This window comes from Bos taurus, chromosome 4 (assembly GCF_002263795.3).
Source record: "Bos taurus isolate L1 Dominette 01449 registration number 42190680 breed Hereford chromosome 4, ARS-UCD2.0, whole genome shotgun sequence".
Lineage (NCBI taxonomy): Eukaryota > Metazoa > Chordata > Mammalia > Artiodactyla > Bovidae > Bos > Bos taurus.
Genome location: NC_037331.1, coordinates 44,612,728 through 44,625,737, shown reverse-complemented (window position 1 = coordinate 44,625,737; position 13,010 = coordinate 44,612,728). Strand labels below are relative to the sequence as shown.

The 13,010-nt window shown below is 40.9% G+C and overlaps 1 protein-coding gene across 2 annotated transcripts in view; it reads left to right on the top strand.

Moving 5' to 3' along the window:
* Nucleotides 1–744: 744 nt before the first annotated feature.
* SLC26A5 (solute carrier family 26 member 5) overlaps nt 745–13,010 on the top strand; it is a 41,408-nt gene continuing 29,142 nt past the window's right edge. The window contains exons 1-5 of one of the 2 annotated variants that reach the window (XM_015468951.3): nt 745–1,027; nt 3,234–3,373; nt 7,286–7,396; nt 8,471–8,637; nt 9,189–9,353. In XM_015468951.3, the coding sequence (XP_015324437.1) occupies nt 876–1,027; nt 3,234–3,373; nt 7,286–7,396; nt 8,471–8,637; nt 9,189–9,353 (735 nt within the window). In that variant the 5' untranslated portion in view covers nt 745–875. The remainder of the gene's footprint in view (nt 1,028–3,233; nt 3,374–7,285; nt 7,397–8,470; nt 8,638–9,188; nt 9,354–13,010) is intronic. The other variant, NM_001192878.2, reaches the window with a different exon arrangement.

Genomic DNA, 13,010 nt, shown 5'->3' with positions numbered 1-13,010 from the left:
GTACTTCCATTCTTGAAGTACCCATCTGTTCCATATACTTTTATTGAAAATTATGTTTTTGAGGTTTATGATGATGACATATATAGATTTAGTTCATTTATTAAAATTACTGTGTAGTGTTCAATTTATGACTATACAAAAATTTATGTAGACATTTAGTTTTTTTCTGATTTTTCACTGTCATAACGCTGCAGTTAACATATTCCTCTGTGCAGAAGCATATTGGGTTTTTGTTCCTTAAACATTTCTTTTACTCATATGAGTAGTGTTCATTATGTAGATAAGTAGGTAGATAGATGTAGGTATAGAAATATCAGTCATCCTAATAGTCTCACGCATAGAAGCCTCAGCTCTGAACCACAGAATAATGTAAGGAGTAACCATATGTGAGTACAGAATTGGGAAGGAGGCTAATATACCTTCAAGAAACTTGGAGTCAGTTTAAGGACTAGTCTTGCTCCTTTTTCTGTTTCTTTGACACATAAATTGTTAGAGTCAGCCTATTTCGCTGTTTCCTTAATACTGACTTAGAGCCAATTGCTGCAATATTTGTCCACTGAATTTAATACAATCCTTTGTTTAAAGTATATACATTACCCACTAATTGCCCTGGGAAGAAATGTCGTATGTTTTTTATTGACCTTAATTTCCTTTCATTTATTTGTGCCTACTCTGTCTAGATCACTAGGTTCGGTGCTCTGGGTATTCAAAGATCAAAAAGTCATTAGAGAACTTACAATAACACTGCCAGAAAGAGATGGTAGGAAACAATCATCTGTAAGATTTTGGCATCTGAAATAGAGTTTTTATTTTCTCCCTTAGTGACACTCAGGAAATGCTTGTCTCCTGCTGTTGATGAATAATTTCAGAGTACTATGGATCATGCTGAAGAAAATGAAATCCTTGGAGCAACCAAGCGGTACTATGTGGAAAGACCTATCTTTAGTCATCCAGTCCTCCAAGAAAGATTGCACAAGAAGGACAAGGTTTCGGATTCCATCGGGGATAAGCTGAAACAGGCATTCACGTATGTTCTTTCAGCCTGTTTCCTTTATTCTCTCATTCAGTTACGAGAGAAGCAAGGTCAAATGTACAAAGAGAATCTATGATGTAGAGTAAAAAGCAAATGATGAACACTCGTGATTTGCAGAGCTGTCCACATGGTTCATTCAGATGTCCACATCTACATTCGGTGGTAGATATCTGATGGAACACAAGCTTTATTATGCATTTCACCATATGAAATTCCAGCTATGCCTTATGTCATATAAAGGTTTATATAAACAATCCACTTTTCAGTTCTCCACACACCTTTAAAATATCCACTGCTTTCAGTGACTGTGAAGCTGGGGAGATCCCAGCCAGGAGAAGGACATAGGATCTCATTGTCTTCCTAACCTGTCAACTCTCCTCCAAAGCCCCTCAATAAAATGGCTTGATCCTTCCCCCTACTAAAAAAATGTCCACCTCTTCCATTTCAGGAATGTTAGTCTTTTTCCTGCTTCTACTCTAGTGCCAACACCTTGAATCTATGAATGTAAGTCCCCAACTGAAGCTATCAAAGACATTCAGTGTCTTGGGACTCTTCATTTTGAAAACACGAATACAGTAATGTGGCAGGCCTGAGACTGATAATACCTTGGTGCCTGATTGCATACCTCACTGTGCAAACTATCTGATTGCTGCCTCCTGAACCATTGAGACCACAGCTCCTATGCTGTGTTCATTTAAGCTTCACAGTGACCCTGTGCTCTAGGTATGACATCATGAGAGGTTAAAAATACATACACTGGAGTCAAGATTACCTGAGTTTTAATCCTAATCCCAACCACCTATCAGCTGTGCACTGGTTTCCTCCTCTGAAAAATGGGAATAGTAATAGTGTTTACATCATTGGGTTACTGGGGTTAAAATTTATTAATTTATACACAGTGCAAGGCACACGGAAAACACTGTATAAATGTAGCTAGTATTAATATCTCAGTTTTCTAAACAGGGAGACTGCTATCAAATCTAGTTTGTTTTACTCAGATTCATTGCTCTTGTCATAGTTGCTTTACATTTTTGCTTCCAATATCCTTCTACATCTAATTACCAAGTACTTTTAATCACTAAAGACACTATATAAAATACCATGCATGGGCTTCCCAGGTGGCACTAGTGGTAAAGAACCCACCTGCCAGTGCAGGAGATGCAATAGACTTGGGTTCGATCCCTGGGTAGGGAAGATCCCCTGGAGAAGTGCATGGCAAACCACTCCAGTATTCATGCCTGGAGAATCCCATGGACAGAGGAGCCTGGTGGGCTCCAGTCCATGGGGTCCCAAAGAGTCAGACACGACTGAGCGACTAACACTTCACAACAATGCATTATCCTTTTAAATGGAATAAATTGCTTCCTTGTCACCAAGAGGACTTGAGACTGTCACAGTGATAATGGAATTCATCTGTCTATACTCTCTTACAGGCATCGACCAGCAAGACGACTGGCCAAAGCCCATAATACAGTCTCTGTATCAAAGTTAATTAAAACATCCAGGGATTAAATACAATGCCTTGGTTTTATTACCACGGTGTTCCACCTAAGCAAGACAGCCAGGCATAGACTCAGCTACAGTAACGGTGGTGTTTTGAGTTTACCTAATCAAAGACCCTAAAGCATTGAACACATGTTTATAAAGCTCATAATACCTGTGTGAATTCCTTTCATTTTATAAGGGAAAACTTAGATATATTTGTATGGCTGAGTCTCTTTGCTGTTCACATGAAACTATCACCACATTGTTAGTCGGTTATACCCCAACACAAAATAAAGATGTTTCTGAAAAAAAAAGAAAAGGGAAAACTAAGTGGGTAGGTGCTGGTCAGTGGTTCCACAATCAAAAGTTAACTCAATTGGTAAGTACTTCCCATACTTTACATCAACACAGAAAGCACATTAAAGATTTCACCTATTGAAATAATGGCTTCTGGGATATCTCAACTATTTTGAAACTAACTTTTTCTTATTTTTCATGGTCAGTTGTGGAGTGTTAGAGTGGACCCAATTCAGATGTTCCTATTTTCTAAAAAAATAATAAGCAGCTATTCTCTCTGATCTCTGCAGAATAGAAAAATCACCCTCATCACCAGTTTGAATTTTTCCTTTTTGTTCCAAAATATAAGGAAGGGAAAATGCCTTGATGTGAATTCTACAGAAATGGTTCTCATTTATCTATTTCTTTGTCCTTCCAGATGTACTCCTAAGAAAATACGAAATATCATTTACATGTTCCTCCCCATAACCAAGTGGTTGCCTGCATACAAATTCAAAGAGTATGTGTTAGGTGACTTGGTCTCAGGCATAAGCACAGGGGTGCTGCAGCTTCCGCAAGGTCAGTAGAATATATTTCATTTTTTCTTCCTCTGATATCATCTCAAACAATTGTGTTAACTTTGTTCTGTTTAATTTCATCGTGATTTTAAATTTATAATTTTTATCACATTGTTCTAGCACCTTTTCCTGTCCAGAGTAATTCTTCAGAAACATTTTACCCTTTAAAAGCCTCAGAGCTTTTAGTTGCAGAATATGGTGATACATTTACAGATCAATACATTTAGGAACTGGTGGGGCATTGTCTTTCCTTTGCTAAGTTAATTTCTAACTCCATGAACATGTTGTTAGGGGCTGTCCTTAAATCAACTATACTCCATTTTTAAAAAAAGGTTCTTGACTAAGTCCATATCTAATTATAAGGTACCATGATATACTGAATTCCTCTGCAGTTGTATAATTTTATAGATATACAAGAATTTAAGAAAATGCTCATTGATTTATTCATCTGTTCACACGTGTGTAACCTGGCCCTCCCTGTCTTCACAGAACTAACTATCCAGTTAGGGAGAGAAGCATGAAATAAATAAAAATACACATAAATGTTTATGTACAAATGATGGTAAACACTATGAAAGATACAGGGCATTCTGACATGATAATAATATGGGGACCTAATTTAAGTAGTTAAGTCACAGAACCTCATTGAGAAAGTGAGATTGACCAGTATTGCAATAGGACCCGGAGAAGGCAATGGCACCCCACTCCAGTACTCTTGCCTGGAGAATCCCATGTACAGAGGAGCCTGGTAGGCTGCAGTCCATGGAGTCGCTAGGAGTCGGACACGACTGAGCGACTTCACTTTCACTTTTCACTTTCATGCATTGGAGAAGGAAATGGCAACCCACTCCAATGTTCTTGCCTGGAGAATCCCAGGGGCAGGGGAGCCTGGTGAGCTGCCATCTATGGGGTCGCACAGAGTCGGACACGACTGAAGCAACTTAGCAGCAGCAGCAGCAGCAATAGGACCTAAGTAGGGACTGGAAGTACTTGGCAGGGCAGCAGCCACCTCACTACATTTTATATCATATGTACCCTTGTGCATATGCATTTAAATCTTACACTGTGGTAAAGGGGTATTTTTTACAGTGCTGCAATAAAATTGGATTCTTTAGCTCTGTTCTTGTCTAATATCTAAAAAATTAGTACTTCATACTTCCACATAAGGGGAAAAAAAAGGTGAGATTGAGCTGAGACCTGAAGGATCAGTAGGAGGCAGATAAAGAATGAGAAGAAATACATTTCAAGAAGAAGCAATAGCATGTGTGAAAGCAGTTAGCAGGAAAAGAATTGGGTGTTTGAAGAATTCTGAGAAAGGCAGTGTGCTAGGAGTGTGGGGAGTGAGAGGCCAGTGGCTGGCCAGATGGGCAGCAGCAGGTCTGCACAGCCTCGATAGGATCTTTTGGATTCCATTCTGAGTCCAGTGCAAGCTTGTCAGCTTGCTTTCCCCTTGGGTGTTTTTTTTTTGCTTTTTTTTTTTGCTAGGAGATCTCTGGGACTGTTGTGTGGGGAAGGGACTTGGTTGATGGGAGTGGCACCAGAATGAATGTAGGGAAACCAGTTAGAGGCAACAGTGACTCAGTGTAATCAAAAGGGGATAATGGCTTGACAAACCTCTAGGTTCAGTTCAGTCGCTCAGTCGTGTCCCACTCTTTGGGACCCCATGAGTCGCAGCACGCCATGCCTCCTTGTCTATCACCAACTCCCAGAGTTCACTCAAACTCATGTGCATTGAGTCGGTGATGCCATCCAGCCATCTCATTGTCTGTTGTCCCCTTCTCCTCCTGCTCCCAATCCCTTCCAGCATCAGGGTCTTTTCCAATGAGTCAACTCTTCACATGAGGTAGCCAAAGTATTGGAGTTTCAGCATCAGTCCTTCCAGTGAACACGCAGGGCTGATCTCCTTTAAGATGGACTGGTTGAATCTCCTTGCAGTCCAAGGGACTCTCAAGAGTCTTCTCGAACATCACAGTTCAAAAGCATCAATTCTTCAGCGCTCAGCTTTCTTCACAGTCCAACTCTCACATCCATACATGACCACTGGAAAAACCATAGCCTTGACTAGACAGACCTTTGTTGGCAAGGTAATATCTCTGCTTTTCAATATGCTATCTAGGTTGGTCATAACTTTCCTTCCAAGGAGTAATTGTCTTTTAATTTCATGGCTGCAATCACCATCTGCAGTGATTTTGGAGCCCCAAAAAATAAAGTCTGACACTGTTTCCACTGTTTCCCCATCTATTTGCCATGAGGTGATGGGACCAGATGCCATGATCTTAGTTTTCTGAATGTTGAGCTTTAAGCCAACTTTTTCACTCTCCTCTTTCACTTTCATCAAGAGGCTTTTTAGTTCCTCTTCAGGTTCTGCCATAAGGGTGGTGTCATTGGCAATCTTGATTCCAGCTTGTGCTTCTTCCAGCCCAGTGTTTCTCATAATGTACTCTGCATGTAAGTTAAATAAGCAGGGTGACAATATACAGCCTTGATATACTCCTTTTCCTATTTGGAGCCTCTAGGTTAGCTGGCCGGAAGAACTATTCCCTCACCAGTTTCCTGAAAAGTAATTACCAAATGATAAATTAAAAAAAAAAAATTCCCCTGTGATCAATTAGTTGGATTTTCAATTTGCCAAGTAACTGAGTTGTTGAATCTATTAAATCTGTTAAACAAAGTTTTAAATCAGGTTTAGGACCATTCTCCATAACCATTTTAGTACCAGAGGACAGAGAAAGGGATGTATTTAAAGGCAGAGGTGAGGGTGGGGGAAGGAGCAAAGGTCAACTCAGCATCTGAAGTGGGAAATAGGATCTAGACTGACGTTCAGTCAAGTTGGACTGACAGAGCTTCAGGAAATGGCTGCAGTGAGCACGTAGACAAATGCTTCAGAGAAATTCTAGGATTTTGCATAGTTGTGTTTTCACTGAAACGCCATTCTGCAACTTTTTTTGGACCTTCTTCCATTTTGATAAAGATGGTAGCTGTAAAAATGGAAAGAATTGGAAACATACATGCTGTGTTTTATAGGTAAAATCAGCAGGAGTGGCTGTTGGATTGATTTGGAGGAGAATGAGGAAGCTGGGCATGTGAGGGACAAGGAGACTGACATTAGATTAGGAGTAAGAATTTTCTAGAGAAAGGTGAAAAAGCCTTATGCATTTACCCTCCACCAAAAGTCAAGGAAGGAAAGAAGGACTGCAACAGAACCACTTGGAGCACTGGACACGTGTCCCTTAAAGTTTGTGGGCACTATTGCAGGAAAAGTAAATCTACAGGTGGAATGGTGTGAACCACCTAGAACAGCAGAATGTGGCCTGCACTTGCAAAGTTTCCTGGGGCTAAAGCACTACGGGTGCTTTGGGAGGTAACCAGGCTTGGCTCATTTGAAAGTAACCTGCCCAAGAAGACTGCCTACAGCATAAGCAGCTGCCCAGCAGAAAGAACCTGGAAGAGGTGTAAGACCTGGAACCTGGAAGGGGCCAAGATTAGGGGAGGGGTGTTACATCTGCCAGAGAATGCTGCACTGGGAGTTCCTCATTGAAAAGGGGTCTCCGGACAACCCTCAAAGCAACGCACTGGAGAAGCAGCCGGCATTTGGGAATTAACAGCAGATTACAGCTGTGCCAGTCAAGGAAGACTTTCTGCCCATATCTAATTTGGGAAAGATTAAAGCAGAAAAAAATCTACTCCTGGTGAAGAGGGAATGACAAGAAAAACTGTCTCAGCCTGGACTCTCTGAGCACAAATACAAGATTCTGTGTAGGAGTGGGACAGAAGTGTGGGCACGCTGAGACACGTCAGCTTAAATTAATAGGGTTTTCATTTGTTCGTCATAGATAAAGAACCAGGAGAGAGATACACAGAGCCCGCTGTTTTCTAATCATCTCCCCATTTCTGTTTGGTCTTAATCCCGCAGGTTTAGCCTTTGCAATGTTGGCAGCTGTGCCTCCAGTGTTTGGCCTATACTCTTCATTTTACCCCGTTATCATGTATTGTTTTTTTGGAACCTCCAGACACGTATCCATAGGTAAACCTTATAGTTGATGTTTTACTACCTTTCCTTTTGGATTTCCCAGCTTTGCAATGTGCTGAAGAAATAACATGTTTGTTATTAGGATATCAAACTTTTGTTACTGTATGCCCAATAGGTGCTTTTAAAAAATACACTCTCCCTCAAGATTTCTAGAATTAATAGCTTTCTTATAATATGGGCATAATAGAAAAAGACAGTTTTCTTGTCTGAAAAGACAAGAAATCTGTGATGTAAGTATTTCAGTTCATAATACAGTTTGCTTGCATCTGTGTTTTCTTTTTATTTATTAACGATACTTCAAGTTCCTATTGCTATGCATACATTGCATTTGCATCTTATTTTAGACACTGAATTGTACATGGTTTCTCTTTAGTGTATTTAGGATCAGGTTTATATGGGTTTCATAGTAGTGTTGGTGCTGCCTGAGGGTGCTACCAGCCAACACACACACACACACACACACACGTCTCAGATGTTCATTGCTAGGTGACAAACACGCCCAAAACTTAGCAGCTAAAAACAATCATTAGATTATCTCTCATAGTTTCTGTGGGTCAGGATTTGAGAAGGGCTCAACTGGACGGTTTTGGCTCAGCATCTCTCAAGCAGTTGAGAGTCAGGTGGGAGCTGGAGCCAGAGCAGCTACAGGAGGTGGGTCTCCCTCTCCCTCTCTTCTTGCGTCTCACCCCACCCTCTCTCCATGGGGTCCTTTCTGGGGCTCTCTCACACACAAGGTTGAAGCACGAGCAAGCAGCACAGCTCTCAGGCAGAGGTCATAGCATCTTTTGTTACGTAGCCTCACAGGTCACACAGTATCACTTCCGCTGCATTCTTTTGGTTACTAGAGTGCCGCAAGTCCACCCAGATTCAAGGAGAGAGGAATTAGGCCACCTCTTCATGGGAAAATGTCAAAGTTCTAGAAGAGTGTATGGAATGGAAGATTCTGTCACTGTGCAGTGTTATTTCAGTGAGGATTTATTGACCTCACCTGTCTCTCCTGGGATACTGGCAACAATCATATCAGATATGCTGAAAATCATTTCTCTGATTAATACTTCATTATTTCAGGTCCATTTGCAGTTATTAGCCTGATGATAGGCGGTGTGGCTGTTCGATTAGTACCAGATGATATAGTCATTCCAGGAGGAGTAAATGCAACCAATGGTACAGAGGCAAGAGATGCCTTGAGAGTAAAAGTCGCCATGTCTGTGACCTTACTTTCAGGAATCATTCAGGTAAGACTCAGAGATGTGGAAATAAGCTCTCATTTGCTGATTTAATAAATATCTTTTGAGCACTCCTGGCTGGTCGTGGGCAAGGTCGGCCAGCAAAACTCCAGAGCTTAGGGTTTGTAGCTCAGGAATGCCAGTCCCACTGCATGCTTTACTTAAATTGATATTGAGTAGGAACTAGCTAACTGCAGTTGGATACTTTAGAGGTTCTAAAAGCAAGACTAGCTTGAAGCAGGGTGGGTTGGTAATGGGAAAAGGCATTTCTTATCTGCCTGGAAGGAGCAAGCAATGACATGACTAAGTGTGCCCCCACTTCTGAGGGACAGGGAGCATAAAAAGGGTGCCCAGTACTTTGTGAGGCTCCAGGCCCCTCCAAATGTTGTTGTTTTCTGAATAACCACTGACTGATTTGTTAGCTACTTACCTGCTATAGATACAAATTTGTAGTGTTAGAAAGTGGTCCAGAAAAAACTTTGGGATGTTTTCTGTTGGATTTAACTTCCTGATCTATCATGTGATTTATTTGTCTCTTTGTCATAAAAAAAAAAAAAAAGTTTTGCCTAGGTGTCTGTAGATTTGGATTTGTGGCCATATATCTCACGGAGCCCCTGGTCCGTGGGTTTACCACTGCTGCAGCCGTACATGTCTTCACCTCCATGTTAAAATACCTGTTTGGAGTTAAAACAAAGCGGTACAGTGGGATCTTTTCAGTGGTGTATGTAAGTAAGCAACTTCCCGGCTGACTGGCACTTGTTTCCCTTCTGTATTTTTCCTCCTCCTCTCCTGTATCTCAAGGTTCACTTTGCTTATTTCTAAGAATTTCAGTAGAATGGAGAAGATTTAGTCATTCTAAGGCTTTTCTGAGAAGAGCATTACAAGGGGAATTAAACCTTAAAGTTTCACTTCATTAATATGTGATACTATCTACCTCACAAGAAATTTTTTGTCAGGTATTTATTTGGTGACTACAACTTTAGCCTAATTAGCTCCAGAGACAGCTTCTTCATAAGATCAGATTAGGTTCTCTTTGGGAAAGTGAAAGTGAAAGTTGCTTACTCATGTCTGATTCTGCATTCCCATAGACAGTAGCCCACTAGGCTCCTCTGCCCATGGAATTTTCCAGGCAACAGTACCAGAGTGGGTTGGCATATCCTCGTCCAGAGGATCTTCCCAACCCAGGATTGAACCTGTGTCTCTTATGTTCTCCTGCATTACAAGCAGATTCTTTACCATCTGAGCCACCAAGGAAGTCAATTTAAAGTCATTCTGGGATAATATCTCTCTCTCAAAAACTGCTTGCTCAAGCATGCGAAAATTGGACGTCTATAAAGGATTTGACTAACACACCTAACCAGTTTAATCTAATATAATGTACATAGACCCTTCCACCCAACTCAGAGAAAATACAAATTATTTACAAGCATGTAGGTAACAATGGTAATAACTGATCATGTTGAAAATGGTCATGTACAGCTGACCACAACTTCTAAAAAAATGCAGTTTCACATGGTGCAATATAATTAGCAATCGATAACTAAAGATGGCTTAAAACCCCCATACATTTGGAAACTAAAAACACTTCTAAGCAGCCCATGGATAAGAGAAAATTATGAAATAATTAGAACCAAATGACAGTGGAACTGCTACTTATCAAAACCTCTGAAATGCTGCTAAAGATATTTTTGGAATGAAAGACCTATATGGCCTTTGTAAGAATTCATGTGTCACACACTGTGTTAGGCAGAGCAGTGAGCTTACACTTCAATGGGAAGACAGATGTGTTAGTTGCTTAGTTGTGTCTGACTCTTTGCGACTCCATAGACTGTAGCCCGCCAGGCTCCTCCGTCTATGGAATTCTCCAGGCAGGAATATTGGAGTGGATTGCCATTTTCATCTCCAGGGTATCTTCCTGACCTGGCGATCGAACCCAGGTCACCCGGATTGCAGGCAAACTCTTTACTTTCTGAGCTATAGGGAAGTCCCCAGTACAATGGGAAGACAAATAGTAAACCACTAATCACATAAATGGGCTGCCCTGGTGCCTCAGTGGTGAAGAATCCGCCTGCTATTGCAGGAAATGCAGGTTTGATCCCTGAGTCAGGAAGATCCCTTGGAGATGAAAATGGCAATCTACTCCAGTCTTCCTGCCTGGAGAATTCCATGGACAGAGGAACCTGGCAGGCTACAGTCCATGGGGTCACAAAACGGTCAGACATAGCAACCAAAACAAGTCACATAGATGTGTAATTAAGTATAAATTGTGTTAAGTGCTATGAAAGAAAAATCAGGCTGCTATGAAAATTGAATAGGGAGACCTTTAGATCAGGGATCTATAATTCATACACACAACATGGTGGAGTAGAAGAAAGTGCGCTCATCTTCTCCTGTGAGAACTCCAGAGTTACAACCAGGTGGTCAATACCGAAATCAGATTGATTATATTCTTTGCAACCAAAGATGAAGAAGCTCTATACGGTCAGCAAAAAACAAGACCAGGAACTGACTGTGGCTCAGATCATGAACTCACTGCAAAATTCAGACTTAAAAGAAAGTAGGAAAAACCACTAGACCATTCAGGTATGAATCCCTATGATTATACAGAGGGAGTGACAAATAGATTCAAGGGATTAGATCTGATAGAGTGCCTGAAGAACTATGGACAGAGGTTCCTGACTTTGTACAGGAGACAGGGATCCAGACCATCCCCAAGAAAAAGAAATGCAAAAAGGCAGAATGGTTGTCTATTGAGGCCTTACAAATAGCTGAGAAAAGAAGAGAAGCTAAAGGCAAAGGAAAAAAGGAAAGATATACCCATCTGAATTCTGAGTTCCAAAGAATAGCAAGGAGAGATAAGAAAGCCTTCGTCAGTGATCAATGCAAAGAAAGAGAGGAAAACAACAGAATGGGAAAGACTAGAGATCTCTTCAAGAAAATTAGAGATACCAAGGGAACATTCATGCAAAGATGGGCACAATAAAGTACAGAAATGGTAGAAAGCTGAAGATATTAAGAAGAGGTGGCAAGAATACACAAAAGAACTATACAAAAAAGATTTTCATGACCCAGATGGTGTGATCACTCACCTGGAACCACGATGGTGTGATCACTCACCTCGAGCCAAACAAGTGGGCCTTAGGAAGCATCACTGGAGTGTGAAGACAAGTGGGCCTTAGGAACCATCACTACAAACAAAGCTACTGGAGGTGATGGAATTCCAGTTGAGCTATTTCAAATCTTAAAAGATGATGCTGTGAAAGTGCTGCACTCAATATGCTACCAAATTTGGAAAACTCAGCAGTGGCCACAGGACTGGAAGTCAGTTTTCATTCCAATCCCAAAGAAAGACATGCCAAAGAATGTTCAAACTACCACACAATTGCACTCATCTCACATACTAGCAAAGTAATGCCCAAAATTCCCCAAGTGAGGCTTCAACAGTATGTGAACCGTGGACTTCCTGATGTTCAAGCTGGATTTAGAAAAGGCAGAGTAGCCAGAGATCAAATTGCAAGCGTCCGGTGGATGATAGAAAAAGCAAGAGATTCCAGAAAAACATCTACTTCTGCTTTATTGACTATGCCAAAGCCTTTGACTGTGTGGACAACAAAATGTGGAAAATTCTTCAAGAGATGGGAATACCAGACCACATTACCTGCCTCTTGAGAAATCTATATACAGGTGAAGAAGCAACAGTTAGAACCAGACATGGAACAACAGACTGGTTCCAAAATGGGAAAGGAGTACATCAAGGCTATATATTGCCACCCTGCTTATTTAAGTTATATGCAGAGTACATCATGAGAAACGCTGGGCTGGATGAAGCACAAGCTGGAATCATGATTGCCAGGAGAAATATCAATAACATCAGATATGCAGATGAAACCACCCTGATGGCAGAAAACAAAGAAGAACTAAAGAACTTCTTGATGAAATTGAAGGAAGAGAGTGAAAATGCTGGCTTAAAACTCAACACTCAAAAAACAATGATCATGGCATCCTTCCCATCACTTCATGGCAGATAGATGGGGAAACAATGGAAACGGTAAGACTTTATTTTGGGTCTCCAAAATCAGTGCACATGGTGACTGCAGCCATGAAATTAAAAGACGCTTACTTCTTTGAAGAAAAGCTATGACCAACGTAGATAGCATATTAAAAAGCGGAGACATTACCAACATAGGTCTGTCTAGTAAAGCTATGATTTTTCCAGTAGTCATGTATGGATGTGAGAGTTGGACTATAAAGAAAGCTGACTGCTAAAGAATTGATGCTTTTGAACTGTGGTGTTGGAGAAGACTCTTGAGAGTCCCTTGGACTGCAAGGAGATTCAACCAGTCCATCCTAAAGGAAATCAGTCCTGAATATTCATTGGAAGG